General features: G+C 42.9%; 1 protein-coding gene across 1 annotated transcript; it reads right to left on the bottom strand.

Moving 5' to 3' along the window:
• Positions 1-11337: 11337 nt before the first annotated feature.
• On the bottom strand, positions 11338-18483 carry LOC145415688 (uncharacterized). Its single transcript, XM_080284902.1, has 3 exons — positions 18101-18483; positions 11987-12342; positions 11338-11732 (listed from the first exon to the last, which is right to left on the bottom strand). Exons 1-3 carry the CDS (start codon positions 18481-18483, stop codon positions 11338-11340), a joined length of 1134 nt encoding a protein of 377 aa, XP_080141028.1.
• Positions 18484-25159: the final 6676 nt, after the last annotated feature.

The following is a 25159-nucleotide window of genomic DNA, read 5'->3' as shown; positions in this document are numbered from 1 at the left end:
GGGGGGCTACCAGAGATCAAGCAGTGTGTAGAGCTGCCATTAAGTGACTAAGGCCAATGCATGCAAGCATGTTGGAGCCTTTATAAACAGTACAGTATAATCCTATTCTTTGGTGAGAAAAAGTTAAGATGACAATAATTATTTTTTTATGTCGTCGCCAACTTTCCTGATAGTCAAAAGTTTAATTGTAATTACCTGTACTGTATAAGGTTGCAAGACTACAGTGGGAATGTGCAGTACAACAGTGATGTTTTGGATGGGAACATGCGCACCAGGTTTTATATGTAATATGAGATATGCCCTGGAATTTGTATGTAGTATATTAGATGTAATTGCCTATATGATTCAAGTACCGTACATGAAGTCAGGTTCAGCATGTACTGTATATTCTTGTTATTAAAGAACATGGCTTTTAACTTAGTATAGTGTATTGTATGTATTTATGTAGCATATTTACATAGTTTCAGGACTGTAATTGAAAGAACATAATTTCTTTGACATGATTTTGTATGTTTGCTTACTTATGACAGATGTTCATGTTTTTACACACAGTTTGTAACAGGACCCTCATTGTTTTTTCTTATATTGCTTTTTTTTTTTTCCCCAGCATATAATTTTTTTTTAACTGAAAAAATTGTACAAAGCTTTGTAAGTTCAATAAAAGATATTATTTTGGACAAACGGTAACAGTGCACTTACATGCTTCTCGAGTTTCTTTTTGTTAAACTTGAACTGTACCTTATCCTCAAGGCTGTGATGTGCCTCACAGACAGGATGCCTGTGGTATGGGAGGTTTAGGAAAAACTGACCTTTTTAACTTAAAAAAATTGTTTAGAAATTCCTTACCAGGCATCAGTAAAAATCATACACAAGTAAGTCAGTTTTCAATCATACAAATAACAAACTGGAAGACCTTACATGGTCCCCTTCACAAGTAATGATGAACTGAAGACATTTTGTTTTTGGTCATTGCAAAATGTTTTGCTACTAGCATTCAGGCAGGGGGGCAGTAGCCACCACAGACCACCATGTGAGACAATACTGTAATTGCATCACCCTGTGTTTGGCCACTCATCAGACACATGCTTCATGCCATAAGGAAATGTGTGAAATGTGAAAAATCAGGCTAGATTCCAGAAGGCATGCCACAGGCTACCAGAAATGACTTATGAAAGGCACAGTGCAACTAAGGGATCAGTACCTCACATCAGTAGCTGATATATATGTAATGACATTTTTCTGTGATTGGATTTTATAGATTCAGTTAACTGGTAATCACAGTAGGTAGTACTACAACAAACAAGAGAGGTTTAGTGAAGTAATTAACACATACATACATCCTTCTTCTTATCCTGTGTTGCCCCATGAGGCGCGTAGGAGCCTGGGGCTAGGCAAGTTGGTCCTGACATTTAAGATGCGAGTGACCAGCCTCACACATCGCCAAGTGGCATTATTTGAGCAATAAACACCAACCCCCCCCATGGATATAAGCCTACACAGGCTCAATCCGGTTGGAGCACCTTTATAACCCACTAAACTACCGTGCGTCACAATCAGGTATGTGGAGTCGGTATCCAAAACACCTGACTCCGACTCCAACTCCTTGATTTCTTGTGTGTCTGACTCCGACTTCAACCCCTTAGACTTTCTCTATAATAAATTTGCCATGAAGGGTCGTCAATGACTTGCACATGCTCAAAATTCCCACCTCGCAGTTTGCAGGCACTGGCAGACGCTTCTGTGTCACCTTATACTATAACCATTTTGTTCCTAGTAATTTCGTATAAAGAAACTCGCCTCTAGATTCTAGAATCAAGAAATTATCCAGACACGTTCACTCAGTGGGAAATGTGCTGATCGTGGTGTCTGTTTATATTCTGTTCTTGTCGTTCTGTCGACATGGCTGCACCTGTGTTTATGATAAACATAAATGAAGAACAGGAGGACAACAAAGAAGTCCTAAATAAAATGTGGAAAATAAGAGGGAGAGAGAGAGAGAAAAAAAAAAAATAGAGCACAGCAGCAACAAGAAATAAAACTGATGGAGCTATCATTCAAAAGGCAATAGCTCCACAGTACATCAGCATCATGTTTAAATTTTCTTTACTGGTGGTCGGAGTCAGAGTCAGGACTTTTTTACCGACTCGGACTCAGACTTCAGCATCACCATAATCGCTCCCAACTCCGACTCCACAGCCCTGGTCATAATTGAATTACAAGGTTAACACCCAGCGTAGTAAACGGTTTCTTGGTGTACAGGAAACCATTTGGCTTGTCACTCAGTGTAGAGTCACCCACAGACAGAAAGAAGAGGAGAGAAAGAAGGAAAGAGAGACAGAAGAGGAAGGAAGGAAGAGAGGAAAGGGCAGTTATCTGAGAGCAGCACTACATCAAGTGAGTGGATGGTGGTTGCCCCCACCTACCACTGAGTAATTAATACTGAAGATTAATAAACATACGGAAGTACTGTACTGTGGATGGTTTTTGTGCAGAATGGTGAATATGGTGGGAAAAAAGTTGGTATATTTCACCAAGTATGGAGGATGGTGTAGATTGTCAGAAAGATACAGTGAGACAGGAGGAAAGTCATTGACTCCTTTGTATGATGTGAGAAAGTAAGAAAGTACAAAGTCACTGAAGGAACAGTGTTGAATAAACCAGGGAAAGTATATGGTAGAGCCGCAGAGTACGTTTGAAAGTAGATGAACCCAGGAATTTAGCAGGATCCAGTTGGTTGGATGAATTTTGTACAGTACCCACGCGTCCAACACGGTAATATTGTTATGCACAAGTCCCGCGTTGGACCAAAAACGTGTTGGACAAACAACAGAGCTTATGGGAAAAATGAATTATGTCAGCAACCATAGGAAAAGTCACCCTAAATACCTACCATATACCTATACACATATTGGTACTACTGTAATTATAATAAATGGTGCTGTACTATGAATGATAACTAACCTTTTAGGATAAAGTTGGTGGGCTTGCTGGGAATGGAAGGTGGTATCTGAGGCTGTAGGTAGTCCTACTGGGTCTCCAGAGGATGGCTGCTGGTGTCACCAGCTGGTAATGGCTGCTGCTTCTCGTCAACCTCCCTCATAAATCCTTCGAAATCACACTCAGAATCACTATCCTCGTCCACATCCATGGAAGGTCCTGCTTCTGCCTGTCCTAGCACTCTTCTCTCCTCCTTCTTTTGCTGGAAGAGGGCTTCCTAGGCATCGTGAGCAGGGTAAAATGCAGTAGCAAGGGCAGAAAATGCAGCGAGAAAAAAGCACCGTCCAATGCGAATTATGCGACTGAGTGGCATTGTGGTGGGAGAAATTTAAACAAAACATCACGTGAGAGCAGAAGCATTTTTTATTGGGCGACATCACGATCACGTCACGATATATATATATATATATATTGTTTAAATTTGTGCACCAAACCTGAAGCATCAGGGGGATTTTCCACATGGCTCAGTCCCTATAATTCAGTTGGTTACAGGCTTAACCATCTGCATGTATTTGGGGAATAATTTTCTTAGTAGATAAACTTTAACGTTACCTGCCAGTCAAACTGCTTATTTATGCAAGTGCCAAAGTCTTGTTATGTGCTACTTTGTACAGTACCCTGGCGTCCATACATATATATATAAAATATCTATCTATCTATCTATTGCCAGACGCCTCAATCCCGTTTGGGGTGGCCACAAACAAATCGCCTCCAAGTCGCCCTGTTCCCCGCCATTTCACTGCCCTGCTCCCAACTCACACCCCCCTCTCTCATATACCTCTCCACCCCATCCCTCCATCTCATCCTCGGCCTCCCCCTCCCTCTTCCCCCCTCCACCTCACTCACATACACTCTCTTCGTCAGTCTTTCACCCTCCATCCTCTCCACATGGCCAAACCACCTCAGCATGTTCCTCATAACGCTTCCTATCACATCCACACCACAACGCTCCTTTATATCCTCATTCGTCAGCCTGTCTCTCCACGTGACTCCACAGGCTCCTCTTAAATAACTCATTTCCACTGCTCTCACTCTTGACTTGTGTCCTTCCAACAATGTCCAAGCTTCACTTCCGTACGTCAGAGTTGGTATCACAATACTGTCATGTAGTAACTTTTTCACTTCCATGCTCACTTCCCTGTTTCTTATCACTGCTTTCAAAGAATATATTTATATATATATATTCATTCTTTCCTCGTCCTTCTGCCTACGGGTGACTTTACACTCCCACTTTTGTCTTTCTTTCATTCTTTCCTCTTCCTTCTGCATGTGGGTGACTCTACACTGAGTGACAAGCTTAATGGTTTCCTGTACACCAGGAAACCATTTACTATGATGGGTGGTAACCATATAACCAAATTATGGCACCTGGTGGTTTAGTGGTTAATTACAGCACTCCAATTGGATTGAGCCGGTGAAGGTTTATATCAAAGGGGTGGTTGGGGTTATTGCTCATGTAATGCCACTCAGGGATGAGTGAGGCTGGTCACTCTCATCTTAAATGTCAGGACCAAATTGCCTAGCCCCGGGCTTCTACGCTTCTCATGGGGCAACGTAGAATTGGATGATGGATGGATGGATATATGTATATATATATATAAGCAACGTTGGGTCTGGTTAGTACTTGGATGGGTGACCGCCTGGGAACACCAGATGCTGTTGGCATCCCTGCGTGTCAAGTGGGGTTGGTGGAGGATTAGTGCCCCTCCCTGTAAAACAATTACCTCTAAAGCCCTTGACCACCCCGTTTGGGATACATGGCGTCTGGCAATGGATGGATGGATATATATATATTATATATATATAGGTGGGGACGCTCACCATCCACTCACTCAATGTATTGCTGCTTTCGGGTGTCTGTCCTTTCCTCTCTACCATCCTTCTTTCCTTCCATCCTCTTGTCTTTCTATCCTTCATTCTTTCCTTGTCCTTCTGCCTACGGGTGACTTTACACTCCCTCGTCTGTCTTTCTTTCCTTCATTCTTTCCTTTTCCTTCTGCCTGTGGGTGACTCTACACTGAGTGACAAACCAAATGGTTTCCTGTACACCAGGAAACCATTTACCACGCTGGGTGGTATCCATATAACCAAATTTTGGCACCTGGTGGTTTAGTGGGTAATTATTGCGCTCCAGTCGGATTGAGCCGGTGAAGGTTTATATCCAAGGGATGGTTGGGGTTGACTGCTCATGTAATGCCACTCAGGGATGAGTGAGGCTGGTCACTCTCATCTTAAGTGTCGAGACCAACTGCCTAGCCCGGGGCTCCTACGCTCCTCTTGGGGCAACGTAGGATTGGATGATGGATATATATATATATATATATATACTGTATATATATATATATATATAGACACACACACAGTAATCACTCCAATATCCAACGTAATAGAGCCATAGGCAGGTCCGGATAGTGGTCCTGTCCAGATATTGGGCCCCTGCTTATGGACCCTAACTCAGAGAAACACCTATACAACTCCCTCTGGACATGCATAGCACCTATTTAAGACCCAAATCACACGAATAAGGTACATAAATGACTGAAATAAATGCAAAATAAGCATAAAATGAGGGTTTAGAAGTAGGTTCATACAATATTAAACATTCTGGTGACTGGCTCCTGGACTGGTACTTATGGACCCTAACCTAGCCTAACTCAGAAAAACGCCTTCCTACTGCACATGCATAACTCCTAACACCCTATTCACACCAATAAAGGACATTAAAGAGTGAAATGAGGTAAGTATAGTATTGAAAAAAGTACAGTATGAAACATTCTGCCTACTTACAGCAAGTCCATGGCCACCTCGATGAATAACCGCCTCCTCTCAGACTCTGACAGTAAGAAGGATTTCCTGAAGCACTTCCAGTACACTGTTCATGAAGTCTTGCACTGAACTTAGTCAATCGCACACAGAATTCCGTTCTCTTCACAGTGCCACTCTTGTCTAACTAATGCTCCATTGTAACTTACTAAGTGTTGCACTTTAACTTTTCCCATTCTTCTATTAATTTTCCAAAGCAAAAACAAACAAGTCTATTTACGTTAAATTTTGTTCCAAATGAGTCTTTTCTCTCACAACTGTAAATCCTTAACACAACACAGTTTTTTTCACTGCACAACACTGTAAATTCCCGTGTGGTCTAGTGGAGAAGTTCTTGCTGTTTTTTCATTGTCAGAGTCCGAGAGTATCACTGGCAGGTGACCTAGGGGTGCGTCGCTGGGTCGTGGTGATGGCGTACCCACTGCAGACGACTCTGAAGACAGCCGCAAACTCACGTCGAGCGGTGACTCCACCGTGGCTGATGTACTGGGCTGTGGCTCGGAGCATGAGGGCCTGTCTTGGGGAGGTAACGGAGTGGAGCCAGGGCTGGGCACAGCTGGGGTCATGGGCCTGAAAAAACTGTCAATGGTTGATTGACGCAATGACTGATGATTCTGACGATTGATGATGCGCTGGCTGAAAGCAAGCATTTCCTCCACAAGTCCCAAGGGCCCCATCTCCCTGTCGCAGTCCGGGTGTTCCAGGTAGTCTAGGACGAACTCTAGATGTTCCTGGAGTGCGCTCAGCTTGGGGATGGCTGGAGTAGTGTCCTGCTGAGAGGAGTCCGCATCATCGTCGCCTTCCTCGTCGGAATCTTCAAGCTCGGTACTGACACCTGCAACTGAAGACGCGATCTCGATATCATACAATGTCTGATACCCAAGATTGCCCTCGTCGTCATCCAACCACTCACGAACATCGTCCACATCAACATCGTCGCCGTGCGTACGTAGCCGTGCATGGAAGTCATCCACGTCAAACCCTAGAAAATCGTACTCCACCTCCGTTCTGAGAAGCAGACGAGACCAACCATTTTCCAGAGTCTTCACAGGGACTCCCTTCCATGCACTAGTCCAGGTGTACAGCGCAGACTTGATGTTGTAGTGGCGAAGGTTTTCCTAAGTCCGCTGGCCTCGTGTGTCCCGTCCCTCCCTGCGCTTGTCCTCGTCCTCGAGAACAACCATCACCTCGTCCAGGAACTTCCTTCAGTATAGGCGCTTTGTTGCCACGATTACTCCTTGGTCCATTGGTTGGATGAGAACAGTCTTATTAGGTGGCAGAAACATGCACCTAATCCGGCCATTCTCAGCAACCAAGTCCTTGTCGCACAGGTGGCCAGGTGCATTGTCGAGGAGAAGGAGGGCCTTTACCTGGTCGCGCGGGATTCCCAGTGTCTTCGTCTGGTAATTGATGACCTCCTTGATGAAGTGGCGGTGGAACCAGTCTTTGAAGATCACGGCTGTAAACCATGCCTTCAAAGAATGGTACCAGACGACAGGAAGGACATCCATCACCCCACGAAGACACCGAGGCTGCTTTGCGCGGCCAACAACTACAGGCTTAAGCTGGTACATGCCGTTAGCATTGGCACAACACAAAGCAGATATCCGTTCCTTGGAGAGCTTGCGGCCAGGTACACACTTCTCCGTCTCCTCGACTAGAGTGTTCGTTGGCAGCGAGCGATAGAATAGACCAGTTTCGTCTGCGTTGTAGACTTGACCGAGAGTGAGGCCCTCCCTGTCGATCAAGCCCTTCACCTTGTGCCAAAACTCATCAGCTCCATCCTCATTAGCATCCAAAGCTTCGCCATGAGCTTTATGGTTGGTAAAGCCATGCCGTAACTTGAACGCAAAGAGCCAACCCTCGGATGCCTTGAAGTCTAGGGCGTCGTGAAGCCTGGCGAACTTCTCAGCAGCAGCCTTCAGCTCCGTTCCACGTACCATCACACCAGCAGCACGTTGCTGTCGATACCAAATCAACGTGGAGCGGTCGATTTCTGCAAACTTGGGAGTAAACATCACCTTCCTCTCCACGTTGCGTTTGCTTCTCAACGAGAAGTCAGCTGTGTACTGCATGAGTTTGTCTCAGGATCTCTTAATATCGAACAAAGTAGATCGGGCCAGGTTGAACTCGCGGAGGATGCGGGAAGAAGACCACCCCACATCTACTTTCTCCAATATCTCCCGTTTCTTCTCCAGAGTCAACACCACTCTCTTCCTTTTCTCAGGTGGCGGGGCCATCATCACACACACTAAGAGGAGGCCCGAGAGCAGCAGGAGTGCCTGCAGCAGGTAAGGCACTACCACAAAAGCGATCACGTGGGCAGCCATAACGACGAGCGTGCACTCGCGGTGAGAGACAGGCGGAAAGTGGGGAGGATGCAGCGGCACTCTATCGGATGTCGGAGGAATGACACGCCACAACAATGCTCTCCTGCGCCGCGTGCGGCAAGTTCAAATTACAGGCGGGAAAAATTCGTTTTTTTTTTTTTTTTGCGGTTTTCGGACCATTTTGGGAATGTTGGATCCCGGGACGATTATGTCCGGTTAGTGGGGATGTTCGGATATTGGGCATTCGGATATTAGAGTGATTACTTATATATATATATATATATACACACAAATTGGCTTTTAGGGGTTTATTACATAGTGCATAGGAGGTGGAGGCCAGCCTTAGTCTCAGCTCTTCAGCTTTATTTCCTCCCTCAGTCATCATTTTGTCAAAGTAAGTTTGTTGCTTTATGGTTTTCTTAAGTCACTCTTTTATGTCTGTTTTACTTCTGAATAACAGCATTTGTTTAGAAAATATATTAGTGAGCAAGTTTGGCCATGCAAGGGAAGTGGAGGCCACACTCGAGATGAGGTTGACGGCTTTTGTGTTATGGGTTTCAGTTTCTGAGAAACACAGTTTTGAGTTGTGCTTTGTCCCAGAATGACACTTTGACTGCGTAACAAAGTCAAAGGGCACTGCAGTGAATGAATGCCTTGCCCATTTCATTAGCCATGCTGTTGATAGTTCTCTCTTTCTTGTGCTCTCTCTTTCCTTGTTTTCTTGATCATACCAAAAACCAATCTTGGGAGGGAAAAAAAAGGAAGGAAAATGATAATATGAGAGGGTACAAAGCATTACAGAAAGTAGGTTTTGTTAGGAATATGTAGGTTTCCAAAAGAAACCAATAAATGAAAAGAGCAAGGACCAAGGCCTGGGGAAAAAAAAAAAAAGAATATGGAGGTGTAACTTTCTGCTACACATAAGGGTGAAAGTGAATTATACGGAGCCAGAACTGTAATACTAGACTATCTTGTGAATACAATATATACTCTATATAATACAGGTTCAAAAAGTTAGGTGTTCACGAGAGCTAAGCAAATTTTTGATAACAGCATGAGCATGTTGCGAGGATGGAGGAATACACTTGGGTTCGGAAGGTGAGATGTGTGAACATCGGAGGTAGGGTTGCAAGAGGCAGACCGAAAAAGACCTGGGACGAGGTCATAGAGTGTAACCTCAAGGATATGGGACTGAATAGGGAGGCTGTCAGAGATCAAGCAGCATGGAAAGATATCGTTAGGTGACCAAGGCCAACACATGCAAGCATTGGAGCCATTATAAACAATGCAGTGCGATACGTGGGACAGAAAGTTAGGCCTCATCATTAATGTGATTCTGATATTGAGAATTGTTTGCAAATCATGAATGCTGTCTCAGTAAAATACCTCATCCTGGTGAATAGGCCATTTTGATTACAGTCCTTGGCTTTAGTTCACCTAAAGAGTATTAATGGTACCAAAACACCGGGGCCTGGGACAAAGGGAAGTCCAGACAGCAAGCCAGGAGCTTACCAATATTTAGCAACAATGTTTCAATATTCTATGAGCTAGATCTAATGAGTTTGATAATCTAATCATCATCATCATCATCTGTTCAAACGAGAAATAAATTTTATCAACAGAACTAACGTATTTTAAAATGAGGGGAGAGGGAACTAATTAATGCTGAAGGGCCAGGGGCTTGTGCTTTTCATTGCACTAAGGAAGGGGTCATGGTGTCTCCCTGGTCCTGATTATATTCAGTTCCCTGTAACTCACCACAGCCAAAGAAGTAGGTACCTCAATGCAGAAAGAAAATAATAATAATAATAGATAATCATCATCCCAGTGCCTCTTCCCCTATAAGAAATGAGGGAGGATCCAGAAACCATAAAAGTAAGAGAGTTTCAAACATCATGCCCAGTGAAACTGACTACACAATCATTCATATATCATTCCCTTCATAATCCTCCAGTTCCAAAAGTTTCTCATTAACTAAGTAAAATAATCTGAAGGTTGCAAAAGTAAATAGTACATCATTAGGTCTGATGACGTACAATTCAGAATTTTATATTCAACTATTGCTGTCATCAGATTATTTTTCTTAAGTATGTTGAAGACTTTTCAGACTGGAGGTATTAGATACACTGTATTGCATTCATTAAGCCTTTGGCCCAGGGACATATTTTTATCTTCATTATAGCAACTGCCAGATGATTATATGCCATTATTTTATTCAAGTCAATAGTACTGAAGGAGCTGATCATCATTATCATCATCCAGACCTCCTTTCCCACCCAAGGGCAGGGTGAGGATTAAGGCTGTATCTCTAACCCTTCCAGTTCAATATGCATAAGCTACTCTCATCTTAAATGTCAGGACCAACTGCCTAGCCCTGGGCTTCTACGCTCCTCATGGGGCAATGTAGGATTGGATGATGGATGGATGGATGAATACAATAGCCTGCAGGTAGCAAGAATAAAACGATAAATACAACACTGGATTGAAAGAGTTAACCTTCTGGCTGTGGTGGGTGAGTCAAGTCACTTGCCTCTACCATCAGAATAAAATATAAACATTTTCTTCTAAAAGTTGTTGACAATTTTTTACTTTACATTTTTGGTGTTGTAAATGTCTCCTGACCATAGAAAAATCACATGACATCAGTATAAATAACATGTAAAGTAGATGTTTTGCAGTCAAATGTTAAACTCCTTCATCACTGAGGTACAGTATGGCCTGGGTTAAAAAAGTCAGCTGGCAGAGAGAATGTCAACAAATTGGAGGAGTTTAGGTCAGAAGCAATGTGGGAGTAAGGATGAATCTAAGGTTTCAGCAGGGTGCTTTATTTACAAACCACATAATAATGTGTTTTCTCAGTTCCCCTCCCTGGGGGCAGGGTGGCACAGTGGTAGAGAGTTGGACTCGGGACCAGGGGGTCATGAGTTCGAGCCACGCCGGGAGGGGTAGCGCCCTCCTGTCACCTAGCAGGGCTATATGATCAAATAAGGCCTAGTTCAGGGGAACATTTCCCTTTTGTCAATTCCCCTCCAAAGCCAGCCACTTATTCTTGATGTTAGTTTGCATCATTTCTGAAACCTACATCACAAGAATTGTGAAGTTTGTGCTTCAGTTCACATATGGCACAAGTATGTTATAGAACCTCAGCCTTCACTGAATTTCTGAGTTTCTGTCTTTGCTGAACTTCTCAGTCTGATTCTTCTAGGTGGAATAGGACCTGCTGAATTTTTAATTTTGCTAAAGATTTGGATCTGTCTCTAAGCTTCCTTATGGCTGCTGCAATGTACCTACCGAACAGTTCTTCTTCATCATCTTGAGTGGGTGTCCTAGTCATTACTGTGTATGGCCTGGGTTCTTGTCCAGCATTAAAAGATTGAGCATCAGTTCTGCATAAACACTCACATGTGTTTGTAGCCACAGTCACAGTTTCTTTACCACACTGTTGCACAGTTCCTTTCTGCAGTGGTGGAAGCTGGTTGCCGCTGTTTCCGTCTCCTTTCTGAGGCTGCAGCTCACTCCCAGTCGTTTTGATCTGTGTTGGCATCTTGTTGACTGTTGTTGGAAGCAATAGTTTGATCTTATCTGGAATGATTCAGTATGTTATGAAATTATTTGTTCTGTAGCAAATATGACCAAAACATCACTTCCGCTGCATATTCTGAATCTAAAATTGTTGACTTCTAAAAACAAAACCTACATTACTACCACGTATTGGAACTAAGGTTATTTACTGGCTGTGACAGGCAATTATTTTAATAGTTTAAATGAGTATGACGCATTAAGTTAATGAACATCAAAACATCTGCCAAAAGTAAAGCTAATCCAAAGCTACTCACTAAACAATAACTTATTGTCACCAATCACTGCAGGGACTGATCCACTGGGCAAATTCATCCGAAACAACACTGGCTTTTCCCCCAAGTGTGGTACCCTATGAGGCAGTGGTGGTGATGGGGGGGTGTCAAGCACCACTGATTTTGGTGGTGGTGATGGTGAGCCTGATGACAGTTTCTCAGTCAGTTCTGTGTCTTCATCTATCCACTCCACCTCCTCTTTGATGGGGAGCCCATCCACTAGTATTGTTTCATTGCTGGAATCCTGGATAGTAGTGGGGTGATCCTGTAGTGACTCTTGGGTTTCGGGTTCGCTCTCATATAGAACTGACTCAACATCCATTGACAATGTGCTTGGGCTAAAGAATAAGAGAAAGGAAGGGACATGTAATTTAACTTGTTTATGGATATGGTGATGAACCCTTTCAAACTGATCACGCACCTTTAATTTTATTCCTGATAGTAACAATTTTAACTGAATTAAGGAAGGATCCCTTGTAGTGAAATGTATATCAAGGCTATTTCTAACCCATCCAGTTGAAAAATGTTTACTAAAAATAAAATCATATGGAGATGCCATGACTAATAAAAATTACATCGTATTATTGAGAAGGAATATGCATGTTGGTCTATTGTGGCTCATCAAGTTCAATTTTTAGAATATGAAAATATAAATACAGTACATCCATATCTACTCATACAGGATTTCTGAGATCTGGAAATATATTAGCTATGTTAAAAGAATCTGCATGAAACTCTGAACTTACGAGGAATACTGATTAGGGACCAGACATTTCTGCAACTTGACATTTGTAACCCCTCCAACCCAAACTCCAACCAACCTATTTCAGAAACAAGGTATACCAATGGATTCAGCACATTTTAAAACTATTTTAGGCATGTCAGAAAAAATATCAAGCATCAGGAAAAGGCACTTAAAGCAAAGAAAGATCTTAAAATATGAAGAAATGCTGTTGACCTTTAAAGGAAACCTCAGGAGTACCACAAACATAACAGGTTTAGACATGACAATTTGCTTACTACCATACTTTAGCTGTACACTTTGAACTGTTCAGGAATTCTGTAAAGCTACAAAAAGATTGATGATTAAGACTCTGTTGCACACCAGGAATATAGGAAAGTGCAATTATCCACATTTCACCAGATGTGTGGTAAAGTTCATTGTGGGGCCAGATGCTATGAGGCATAGACATGGTTCTTTTCGTTTTGTTTTTAAAGGCTCCAAGAAGCATGCATCGGCCTTGGTCACCTAATGGCGGCTCTCCATGCTGCACAATCCATTGCAGCCTCCCTGTTCAGTCCCTTAACCCTGAGGTCACACTTAATGACCTCGTCCCATGTCTTTCTCGGTCTACCCCTCGTAACCCCACCCCCAATATTAACACTTCTCACCTTCCTCACCCGATTATCATCCCCCATCCTCTCCACATGTCCAAACCATCTCAATCTACCTCTCCTCATCACAACACCAATACACTGTGCAGTGAGTGGGGCCTGTGGTATGTTTATCATCCTTTATTAATACTGAATATGACATGGTGTAAAATAAAAAAGTAAAGGTGGAAGCAAATGCCATAATGTGCTTAACCATGGTGCTCATCTCCATACCTTAGGCCTTTGAGCTAGTGGCAGGTTCTTCACCCACTGTCTAGGGATACAAGGCCACTGCATCATCCAGGTTAACACAGTTACCTTCCCTATATGTTACCCTAGGTACTCATTTTACCTACCAACCCACAAGGGTGGATGGACACCTGAGTTCAGTAACGCCAGTTGCCTGCACCAGGATTTAAGCCAGGGCACTAACGGGCCGGCAACTTCACAGTCAGCAAGGCAAACCAGTCAGCCACCACAGCAGTGTTTATTTGTGTAATGTAGGCCTTTGAACCTATGGAAGGTTATTCACCAACTGTTTTGGGATACAGTCACTGCAACATCCAGGTTTACCACAGTTACTTTTCCTAGCTATTACCCTAGATACCGTACTCATTTTAACCAAATCCACAAAGGGTGGAAAGTCATGTGAGTTGCAAGGTGCAAGACTCATATCTGTTGGTATCAGACCAGCAGTTTCATGGCTATCTGCAGCAATGGTGAGATGTATAGTAAAACACTGGTACAGTACACTTAAGCATGACATTCTGATTACCACTGCACCTGCACTTCCTGTAATGTGCTGTATCAGGTGTAAAAAATAAAATAGAATTTATTAGTAAGACATACACCTATGAAACCACTGTATTACACATCTGAAATAATGCTTTTTGAAGATCCATATTCTGTGATTTACCTTTTTTTCTCTGGTGTCAATTGCATGAGGCTGGATCATGTATTTTCACTTACCCCTGTTCACCCAGCAGTACTACTGGGGATCTGGACATACCAGTAACTAAGGAATAAAAGACAGAGCTGTATTCAATGGTAACAATTTAGTAATGAGTTCAACCACTGACATAGCTAGGTCTTCACAAATGGGGGGAGGGGACCAAGGTAGGATCATGCCTTTTTCTGAGTGTGACCACTCTATACAATGCTGAGTAGAGGCCTTCAAGCACCATCTGGAGGTCTTCCTACAGAACACGGAAAACACGATTCCCATGCCTTCTGACAACACCTGACCACGTTACAACAAACTGGTCAATTGTGTTCCACTCTACTGAAGACAGCGAGAGGACAACAATGGCAGTTCCTGTAGCGGAAGCCATCAATCATAAAACTTCTATACTGATGAGAAATGGAATCTTGGCAAGTTTCAACATAATGTATGGCATACTGCTACAAAGTTTACACATATTAAATAAAAATTTCAATGAGGCCAATGGGGGAATCTAGAGTCTGATGGCAGAGGAGAGTCTGTCTTTCTCTCCATTGATGATTCTTGTACATTTTGACTGGGAGGAAAGAAAGGGAGAAGCACTCTGTATGAAGACAGTGAAATAAGAGGCAAACATTTATCTGTACTGGTATGCAGGATTATGGGAAAGGCTGACTAGGTTTCCCTGACGACAGAAAAGGGATGTATGAGCAGGCATCAAGGAAAATATACAGTATATGAACTAGGCCTGACACAAAGGAAGATAAGAAGCTACCCTAAATTGGCGGATAAAACTTAGGATTGAGGTAGAAGTGAAAGAGGATCAAGACAAAAGTGAATGAATACTACAGCTTGCAGGCAGCAGAAGTGGTTATCTTGGATGGCAGGAAAAAAGGTTGTGTTGGGTGGCAGGAGGAGGAATGAAGTCCGGTAGCTAGGGTGACAGGCAGGAAGAAATGAAGGTATGCTTGGTCGACAAACAGGAGGATATGATTATAAAATCTGTTACACACTGACGGAAGGTTAACCAAATGGTGGTCAAACTGGGTGGCAAGCAGAAGAAATGGAGGTCAAATTGGGTGACGGGAAAAACGATAAATTAGAATGGCAGGCTGGAGGAAATGAAGGTGAGAGGGTGGCAGGCATGAAAGAATGAATGTGGCAAGATGTGCTTGCTTGTGCCATGAGGGAAAGAAGGTGTCAGTTAGTGAGCCTGGAAACAGAAAAGCAGAAAGGTTACTAAGCTAGCAGAACTGTATCTAAGATGGGCGGGAGTTGGGAGGCAGCAGGAAAGACGGGTATGCAGGCAAGAGGTACTGAATGCACGCTCTTTTGTTATAGGAAGGAGGGAAGGATAGGCTTTAGGGATGAAGGAAAAGTTACCGAGCCTTGCATACAGAAATAAGCGAGTAGGAGGAACAATGGAAAAATAAATTGACAGACAGGAAGAAACATGGCTAGGCTGGCACTGAATGGCTGAATTTCACAAGAATCAGAAATCAGAGAGAGAGAAAAAAGCGATACTATGCAGTATAAACATGAAGGCTGCATAATATCACAACACTCTGTACCTTTTACAACAACAAATATTTTAATTCAATTCATCACAACCTGAAACCGAGAAGGGACATCTTACGTCCATACTCGGAGTCTCGGACTCTCAGTGTTCAGTACTTCAGTTGGCCGGCGCGCTTGCTGCTGTGCGTATGTCTCCGTTTTTTTTTTTTTCTTTTTTAAATGAAAAATCCCACTTTGTTGTGCCCATGGATGTACCTAAAGGGATCGACGGATTCAGTAACACTTCATTGGTAAGTCTGTTTTTAATAGAGGAGTGTTAAGCAGCAATGTGTAAAAAACTTACTTAAATTTCTGATTTTGAAAATCTGAGTCCATGAGAGAGCATACTGGAAAGAATAATCATCAGTGTGTTTGCGATTGTGTTTTACGTAAGTTACAAGAATTTAGTATTTTAATATTTTTGTGGCGGAGTAGGCAAATATTCTTGATCTGATTTCGACAGTATGTAATGGTTACGAATCATAATATGGTTTAATTTTCCTTCGTTGCACACGTCCGTCGGTTATTCCAGTGTATTCTACTTCATTTCCCCGTTATAGGGAGGGTCTTCTCTATGGCCTTTTCGTCACAAATCGTCTTTAAGGAGTTTCATGATCGTCCCGTAAGCAATTTCACCGATCGTGACGCCGCTGACGCACGACCTTCACCTCGCGATAGCTCCTATCCCCAGCGGTGCCGCGCCGGGGCTGCTTAAGAGGCCTTGTATTCTACCTAGGTGCTTTTCAGGGTTTGAGCATCTTGAAGGTTAAGTTTGAGTTGGTTAATGACAAGGGGGGAGGGAAGGCTGGGGGGACGAAACTCCCTCCCCAGTTAGGATAAGGCTGGGTTTGTTTGGTTATGACAAGATAGGTTTGATTCGGGTAGGTTTTTGACATACTTCGATCGATTTAGATTTTATTCCATATCTGACTTCAGGCGACGTATTTCGATCGATTTTGTTGATTTTAATCTGTATCCACACTTCACACCCCTGTAGGGATAGGAGTCATTTGCGACAAAATTATATCCAAATCGATCGAAATACGTAAGAAAATGTTAACAAAAATAAGTACGTGGGTGCAACAAAGGAAAAATTTCCCAATATTTTAGATACCAAAATATTTGTCAATTTGTGCTGCAGCATATTATTTCTGCTGTGTTGCACTTACACGCCTATGGATTTGGTGAATTTGAGTGATGCACAGGATGACAGAATTTTACTTTGGCTGTTGTGGATGCTGTGACTGGGAGTTGTGAGATGTGTTTTGAATGATATTTTGATGGATGTTGTGTGTATGGTGGGTTAGTTGCGGTCATGAAGACTATTATCATTTTGCTATTTACTTGACCACGTTTTATATTAAGCTTTTTTTTTTTTTTTTCCCATAGCTTCTTCAATTATTAATCTTTTCGGATGAGGTGGATATAACATAAATCATAAGCAGGAAGGATTTCCAACCCTCAGAATAATGGGGAAGTATTGGATAATTAACCCCTTCTTTCCTATGGCATATAATTTGAAGACGAAGTGTATATAATAGCACAGACTTCTCAGTGAAGAGAGGTTAGATATTGCCTTAATGAATACATTCATTAAGAGAGACCTTTTCCAAAGTTGTGTCGTAGTGGTAGTAGTAGTAGTAGTAGTAATGGTGGTGGTGGTGGTGGTAGAAATAGTAATAAATAATGGTGGTCGATTTCGTATCGCAAAAATGCCAGTTTTAAATAACGCGCTAACGCTGAAAACGTTGAAAATAACATTACTGTTAGTTAATAAGTAGTATCCGACAGCTTCAGAACAATGGAACTAATAACTTGACCTAATTGTGATCCTCCTCCACAGTACGATCAGGATTCCCCCCCCCTTTCTTTAAGTTTGGAGTTGTTCGTTAAAGAGAGTCAGCTTTATAGGTAAGGGTAGCTTACTAAAAAATCTGTCATGCAACCTTGTTGCAAGTTGGCCGAGCCTTTTTCAACAAACCAAACCACACTTACGATAGTCAGTGTTTGTCGTACTGAGTAACTATGTCGAAAGACAGCATCTGAGAACTTTTATTGCATACTTATTTCGAAATAACAGCAAAATAATAATATGCACTAGGCTAGGGTATCCGTTGAGGTTCGCGTTTGCACTTGGTGCGCATTCATTAGTAGCATGAGAATGCTCGTTGGTAAGCAGTACAGGATATTAATAGGCTACTGCTTATATATCTGTCTAAACTTACCTGTTACTGTTAATGGTAGACAAAACATCCGTTTCTGTTGGCCTGTGGCTGATGTATGGGGTGAGGAAACCCATTTGGTCAAAGAATCTCCACCTTGGTCTCTTGTACTTCTCCCCCGCCATGATACCCTTTCTTTTGCGCACATAAACATCACGCAACGTCCGCCACCTCTCCTTGCACTGCTTCCACTCTCCCGGTATGTCAAGCTCCTCCGCAATGTCCTCCCATGTTTTGGTGCACTTTTTCGAGTCTTTGTAATCCATGGCGTGCATGTCATACAGGTGAGGATGCAACTTTACTTTAGCAATTAAGGCCTCCTCGTTTATTCGAATATACTGGCTGTTCTTTGATTTGCCACCCTCACGTACTGCGTTAGTAGCCATTATGGCAGTGCGTTTATTCCACCTGAACTGTTGCTGCTGTACCTCCGGATGACGAACGCGTACGACCAACCAGCAGGCACGGCTTGGGCCGATATCGACGCTTGGAGAGCGAGCAAAGCATTGGCGGGCGTACGACAACTCACCTCATTTGGATTTTTTTTTTTTTTTTTTAACTTCAATGTAGTTTTAGTCTGCCTTGGTTTAAGTACACTGGGATGACGGTATTTATGATCCATGGTGACTGTATGAATAATAAAGTGAATAGTGCGACAAAACTGCACGAGCATCAGGGAGGCAGAGAACCGAGAATGAAAGCGCCCAGAAGTAGCCCAGTTTGAATGATGAAGCCGTATTTGACATTAAGACGAAAGTTAGGTTAAATTTAAAATGTATTGATTCGTACAACTGCGTGGCTATCTCCACAGTTACACAGAATAAGTTATCATTTTGAAGACTACCGTACCTCTTGGAAAATTCTGTAGTGTTTGTTAGCCTTTACAATAATGGCGAAATGACTCAACTTATTGTGTGTTTGCAGTTGAAGTTTTGCAAAAATAAGGGGGGAAATCATATAATACCAATACACCAGTCCTGTGTGAGACAGCCCTAGCATGCATTCAGTATGGACGGTGGGTTACATAATTACAGAGGTGTATACTTTGTTATGTCGGAGGACTACTGGGCCTTGGGAACAGCCTGTGAAGCCTGTGCTCAAAGTCGGACACACACACACACACACACACACACACACACACACACACAAGCTAATTTTCCATATATTGTACACTTACGGAATGCTATGAGCTAATCAGTTCCTTTGTGTCTGTATCATCTGTCCCTTCAGTTTGATGAAATACTTTGTTACCCGTCCCTGCCTCGTAGGGGCTCGGGGACGGGTCTTGTTTTCACTCGGTTTGTCTGTTTGTTTGCTTGTATGTCTGTGTCTGTCTGTCTGTCAGTTAACAACTTTACGCGAAAACTACTGGTGCGATTTTGTCTAAAATTACAGGGATGATGGGGCAGTGACCTGATCATCTGGCTAAATTTTGGGCCAGATTGAGCCAAGGCTCAGGCTGTAGGCTCAACAAATGTAAAAAAAAAAAAAAATCGTTTTTTTGCCATAACTCTCTTTCAGATTCGTCATATTGACATGAAACCAAAACCTAAAGGTGCAGCTTTCAAATATGCATCCTATAACATGCCTCATTACATCAGGGGGTCATCCCCCAGTTAGCGGTTCCTTCCAAGAAAAAAAAAAAAAACTACAAAAGAGAGCCAAATGCAAGATACATTCATTGCGAGGTGCCTGGACACACTGCGTTTGAAAGACTGGAGGTCATAGGAAGTAGGAAATACAGACAGAGGGAGACAGTTCCAGAGTTGACCTGTTGCATAAATGAAGGACTGAGAATAAGGGTTAACTCTTGTATTAGAGAGTTGGACAGAAAAGGGATGAGTTTGTTGCTAGACGGGTGCTAAACACCCGTCATAGAGATGGAGGGATGCAAGCAGAAAGTTCAAAGCAGTGACCATTGAAATAACAACAGAAAAGAGATAAAGATGAAACAGGGCGGTGAAGAGACAGAGGTTGAAGGGAGCCAGTAAGAGGAGGAGAGTTAGAGACGAAAAGCCTTTGACTCCACCCTGTTGAGAAGAGCTGTATGTGGGGAGCCTCCCCACAAATGAGAGTTGTACTTTACCGTACACAGGGGCGAATAAAACCCGTGAATAAAGTCAACAACTGTGCTGGGGTAAAGAAGGTATGGAGTCAGCTTAACACACCTAATCTATGCTTTGGCACCGCTTCTTGTTTTAATAGGTTGTTACCAGAGGATTTTAGTAATTTACGGGACACATCTAGTACAGTGGGCTAATGAAGGCAGTAACACTAAGGTATCGACAAATCTCTCCTGAGTTAAGTTGTCTGGTACTTGTAAAAAAAAAAAAAAGTCGTGGAACTGAAGTAGTCATTATTTTTTTCTTAGATCGGTGTTTGGATAGATCACTAACGCATACCAAGCAACAAGAAACACTCACAGAGCAACTCCTGCGACCACCAGCTGATCTAAGAGCCTGTGACCTTGACTGTTCACATATTACACAAAATCTAATTATTTCATCCTACCTCATCCCAGTGGCTGTTCTCAAATCTCAGTCCTTATTTTAATCTCAACTCTTCCACAAATTTAGTCTGCATCGGATGAAAACTGTTCAAGTTGACCTTGCCACATTACCTTGACCATTAACTTTAGCTGTTTTAGTTATTTACTTTGGTAATATAGACACATGGGTCGAACTTTGACCTTGTCTTGTGACCGTGATCTTTGACTGATCGTCCTCAAAACTTAATCCCTTCGTTTAATTTTTACTAAACAGATAAGGGTTGAACTTTGAACTTGTCCTGTGACCATTGTCTTCTGTTCTCAAAACTGAATCACTTCATTATTGCTTTACTCTCAGCTTTTCCCCCAAGTTTGGTCTGAATTGGATGAAAACAATTTGGTCTTTTTCAAATTTTGGCCTTGACCTCTAACCTAGCGTTTTAAAAAACAATAGGGTTACACCTTGGCTAACCCTCAGGCCTTCCTCTAAGTTTAATTAGAGTCAGGTTGTGTCCCCCCCGCCACAGGGGGGGACACAACCTGGCCGCACTATGGGGTGGTACTACTATTCTGCGGCCAGGTTGTGTTAGGAAGAATACTGCCACCGTATTCCCTGCGTGTCGTAAAAGGCGACTAAAAGGGGCGGGGTGAGGGGACTAGGGACCCCCTCCTCTGTTTTTTAGTTCCTAAAAAGAGACAGGCCAGAGAAAGGGATGGGGGATGGAGTTATCCCCGTACCCTGAAGATTGGGTCTATGAATGTGCGTGGATGTAGTACGATTGAGGCTAAAAGGGAGGAGATTGGGAGAATGTTTGTGAGAAGAAAGTTGGATGTGTTAGCTTTGAGTGAAACGAAGATGAAAGGGAAGGGGTAATCTATGTTTGGAAGTGTGAATGGAAGATTGTCAGGTGTTGATAGAGGAAGGGCAAGAGAAGGTGTGGCCTTGTTAGTGAGTCCGGAAGTACAGCAATGTGTGATTGAATGGAAGGAGGTGTCATCGAGACTGATGTGGGTGAAAGCGAAATTTGAACGTGAGTTGTGGGTGTTTGTGAGTGCATATGGGCCTGGTAGTGAAAGGGATGAACAAGAGAGGGAGTCTTTCAGGAATGATGTTGATGAGTGTCTGCAGAGTTTTGGAGCGAATGTGAATGTGTTAATGATGGGAGATCTGAATGCTAGAGTGGGAAATGTAGCAGTTGAAGGCGTAGTTGGTATGCATGGTGTGCCTGGAAGAAATGAAAATGGGGAACGAATGATAACGATGTGTGTTGAGCGAGAGATGGTGATTGGGAATACGCTGTTTGAGAAGAAAGATATTTATAAGTATACATGGGTGAGACAGGAGGGTGGAAGGGTTGTTGATAGAGCCTTGATGGACTATGTGGTTGTGTCAAGGAATGTAATAGGAAGATTGTTGGATGTGAGAGTTCTGAGAGGGGAGGGTGGAGGTATGTCTGACCTCTAGCTGGTGGAGGGAAAGTTAAGAGTAGGTAAGAGATGGGTGAGAGCTAGGAGGGTTAGGTGTGGCAGGGAGGTTTTGAAAGTGTGTGAGTTGGATAAAAGAGAGAAAAAGATAGAGCATCAGGAGAAATTGAAAGATGAGTGGAACGCAGTGAAAGATCGGGAAAATGGCAGCGTGGAGGAGGAATGGCAGTTGTTTAAGAGTGCTGTGGTGGGGCATGCAGAAGAGGTGTGTGGTGTGAGACGTGTGGGTGGTGGTGTAAGAAAAGGAAGTGAATGGTGGTGCGAGGAAGTAAGTATGGCTGTGGCTGAGAAGAGACGTGCATATGAAGTGTGGCTGCAGAGGAAGGATGAGATGTCATATGAAAGGTATAAGGAAAAGAGGAATAGAGCGAGAAGGGCTGTGCGTGATGCTAAAGTGGCAGCAGATGAGAGGTGGGGTATGCGGCTGACAAAGAATTTTCAACAGAATAAGAAAATGTTTTGGAAGGGGGTGAAAAGGGTGAGAAAGGGAGAGTCTGGGAAGGAAGAACGAGTAAAAGCAGAGGATGGAAGGATGTTAATTGAGATGGATGCAGTAAGGAAGAGATGGGCAGAGTATTTTGAAAGATTGTTAAATGTAGAGGAGGAAAGGGTGGCTGAGATTGTGGCGGATGGAAGGGGGCAAGGAATAAATGTGTTGGGAGAGTTGAATGATTCTTTGATCACGAAGGAGGAAGTGGAGAAGGCAGTAAAGGAGATGAAAACAGGGAAAGCTGCAGGTATGGATGGGTGTGCTGTGGAATGCCTGAAGGGTGGTGGAGTGACTATTGTTGACTGGTTAGTAAGATTGTTGAATGTGTGCTTTGAGAAAGGTATGGTGCCAATTGCCTGGGCAAGTGCTTGTGTGGTCCCGTTGTATAAAGGCAAGGGTGATAAGTATGAATGTACTAGCTTTAGGGGTATAAGTCTGTTGAGTGTTGTAGGTAAGGTGTATGGTAGAGTGTTAATTATGAGAGTTAGAGAGGGTACAGAGGGAGTGATTAGTGATGAGCAGTGTGGCTTTAGGAGAGGGAGGGGATGCGATGATCAGGTGTTTGCTGTGAGACAAGTGTGTGAAAAGTATTTAGCGAAAGGCAAGGATGTATTTTGGGCATTTATGGATTTAGAGAAAGTGTATGATAGAATTGATAGGGAGGCTTTGTGGACTGTTTTAAAATTGTATGGACTTGATGGTAGGTTACTAAAAGGAGTGAAAAGTTTTTATGTAAATAGTAGAGCGTGTGTAAGAGTGGGAAATGCTGTGAGTGATTGGTTTCCCGTGAGAGTGGGGCTGCGACAGGGATGTGTGATGTCGCCTTGGTTGTTTAATATTTATATGGATGGTGTTGTAAGGGAGGTGAATGCAAGAGTTTTAGGTGGTCTGAGTCTGGTAAATGTTGATGGAGGAGAGTGGAATCTGAAGCAGCTGCTGTTTGCAGATGATACTGCACTGGTGACTGATTCAGAGGAGAGATTGAGACAGTTGGTAAAGGAGTTTGGAAGGGTATGTGAAAGGAGGAAATTGAAAGTAAATGAGAATAAGAGTAAAGTGATGAAGTGTACGAGGTTGATAGATGGTAGGGGGATGAATATAGTTTTGAATGGTGAGTTGCTTGAGGAGGTAGATTGTTTTAAATATCTAGGGTCACATGTTGCTGTGGATGGAAGAACAGATGCAGAAGTGAAGTTTAGAATAAATGAAGTAGGAAAGGTGCTGGGAGGAATGAAAAAAATGTTTAAATGTCGTTCGCTTAGAATGGATGTAAAGAGAAGGCTGTATGAGGGTGTTGTGGTACCGACTGCATTATATGGGGCTGAAACATGGAATATGAGTGTAGCAGAGAGGAAAAGTTTGAATGTAATGGAGATGAGATGTCTGAGGAGTATGTGTGGAGTGACGCGTATGGATCGAGTGCGAAATGATGAAGTGCGAAGGAGAACTGGAGTTGTTCGGGAGATGGCTGGTAGAGTTGAGCAGAGGGTGTTGCGATGGTTTGGGCATATGGAGAGAATGGATAATGAGCGATTGGTGAAAAAGATAACTAGATCTGATGTGAGAGGTGTAAGGCTGATAGGAAGACCACGAATAGGATGGATGGACAGTGTGAAGAGAGCGCTGGATGCGAGAGGGATGTCTGTTGAGCAAGGAAGAGTGGCTGTGCGTGACAGAAATAAATGGAGAGAAATTGTGAATGAATAAGTGATGACGCAGCCCTGAGGGGATATTCTCCCGCATTTGGTCTGATCAGCTAGTCAGGTCAGGTGCGGGTAAGGGGATGGGTCTATTATGATGTGGCAGGGGTAAACCAGTTCTGCTGTCGGGCCCTGCTGCGGATGTCACTGATTGCATTGCGCAGTTGACCCTTGTGCGGTGTGGTGCAGTGAGAATCTGTCCGTTCTCCCCTTTGGGGCTAAGATGCGAATGAATGTGTTTGAATGGATGAGTAAATGGAGAGTGAGTCGTCCTGTCTCGGCTACCTCCCTTTCCTTGGGGGAAGCAGCCTAGGTATATAGATAGATAGATAGAAAAACTATTTGTTACTTTGTTTACGGTACACACACACACACACACACACACACACTGATATGAATAACACCCGCTCTTGCTTTCGTGAGTCGCTGATGTAATAATCATTAGCTCTCCCTCGTACCCTGTCTTTCCTCCTAACTTCACATTCCCATTTTTTTCCTGTTTTATTTTCCCTATAATGCTTCACACAACTCTTGAGTACGTTATGGCTTACCCCTACCTGAATGGGATCGTCCACTCGTGACCTGGAAGCGGATTCACTAGCAAACATCCCATTAACTCCTTGTCTGGTCTATAATTTGTTTTTCCAGGGCAGATAAGGGAAGTTGTAGAGCCAAACTGTAATAACTAGGACAGTGAATCATGAACAAAATTTTACCAGTTCCCTGTCATAGGTAAGATTTGTCATTTTAGGAAGGAATAGGAAAGGGGAGTGCAGATTCTTCTCACTCCTGTTCATCCTGCACGAATAAATAAGAATAGGAAAGCGATCGATACTTAAAGGTATTAACCAATTTTACGTTTATGTATCTGTGGTTGGATTCTCAAAAACATATTTACG

This window comes from Coenobita brevimanus, chromosome 103 (genome assembly GCF_032717465.1).
Source record: "Coenobita brevimanus isolate Jiangsu-jjx chromosome 103, ASM3271746v2, whole genome shotgun sequence".
Lineage (NCBI taxonomy): Eukaryota > Metazoa > Arthropoda > Malacostraca > Decapoda > Coenobitidae > Coenobita > Coenobita brevimanus.
This window is presented reverse-complemented; position numbering and strand designations above follow the sequence as displayed.

Excerpts from the sequence above, each read along its gene's own strand:
- LOC145415688 (XM_080284902.1), bottom strand. The coding sequence starts at position 18,483 with ATGGCTACTAACGCAGTACGTGAGGGTGGCAAATCAAAGAACAGCCAG. Across the intron at positions 12,343-18,100 it reads TCTACCATTAACAGTAACAG|CCCAAGCACATTGTCAATGG; the intron begins GTAAGTTTAGAC and ends CTTATTCTTTAG. Across the intron at positions 11,733-11,986 it reads TGACAATAAGTTATTGTTTA|ATAAGATCAAACTATTGCTT; the intron begins GTGAGTAGCTTT and ends GAATCATTCCAG.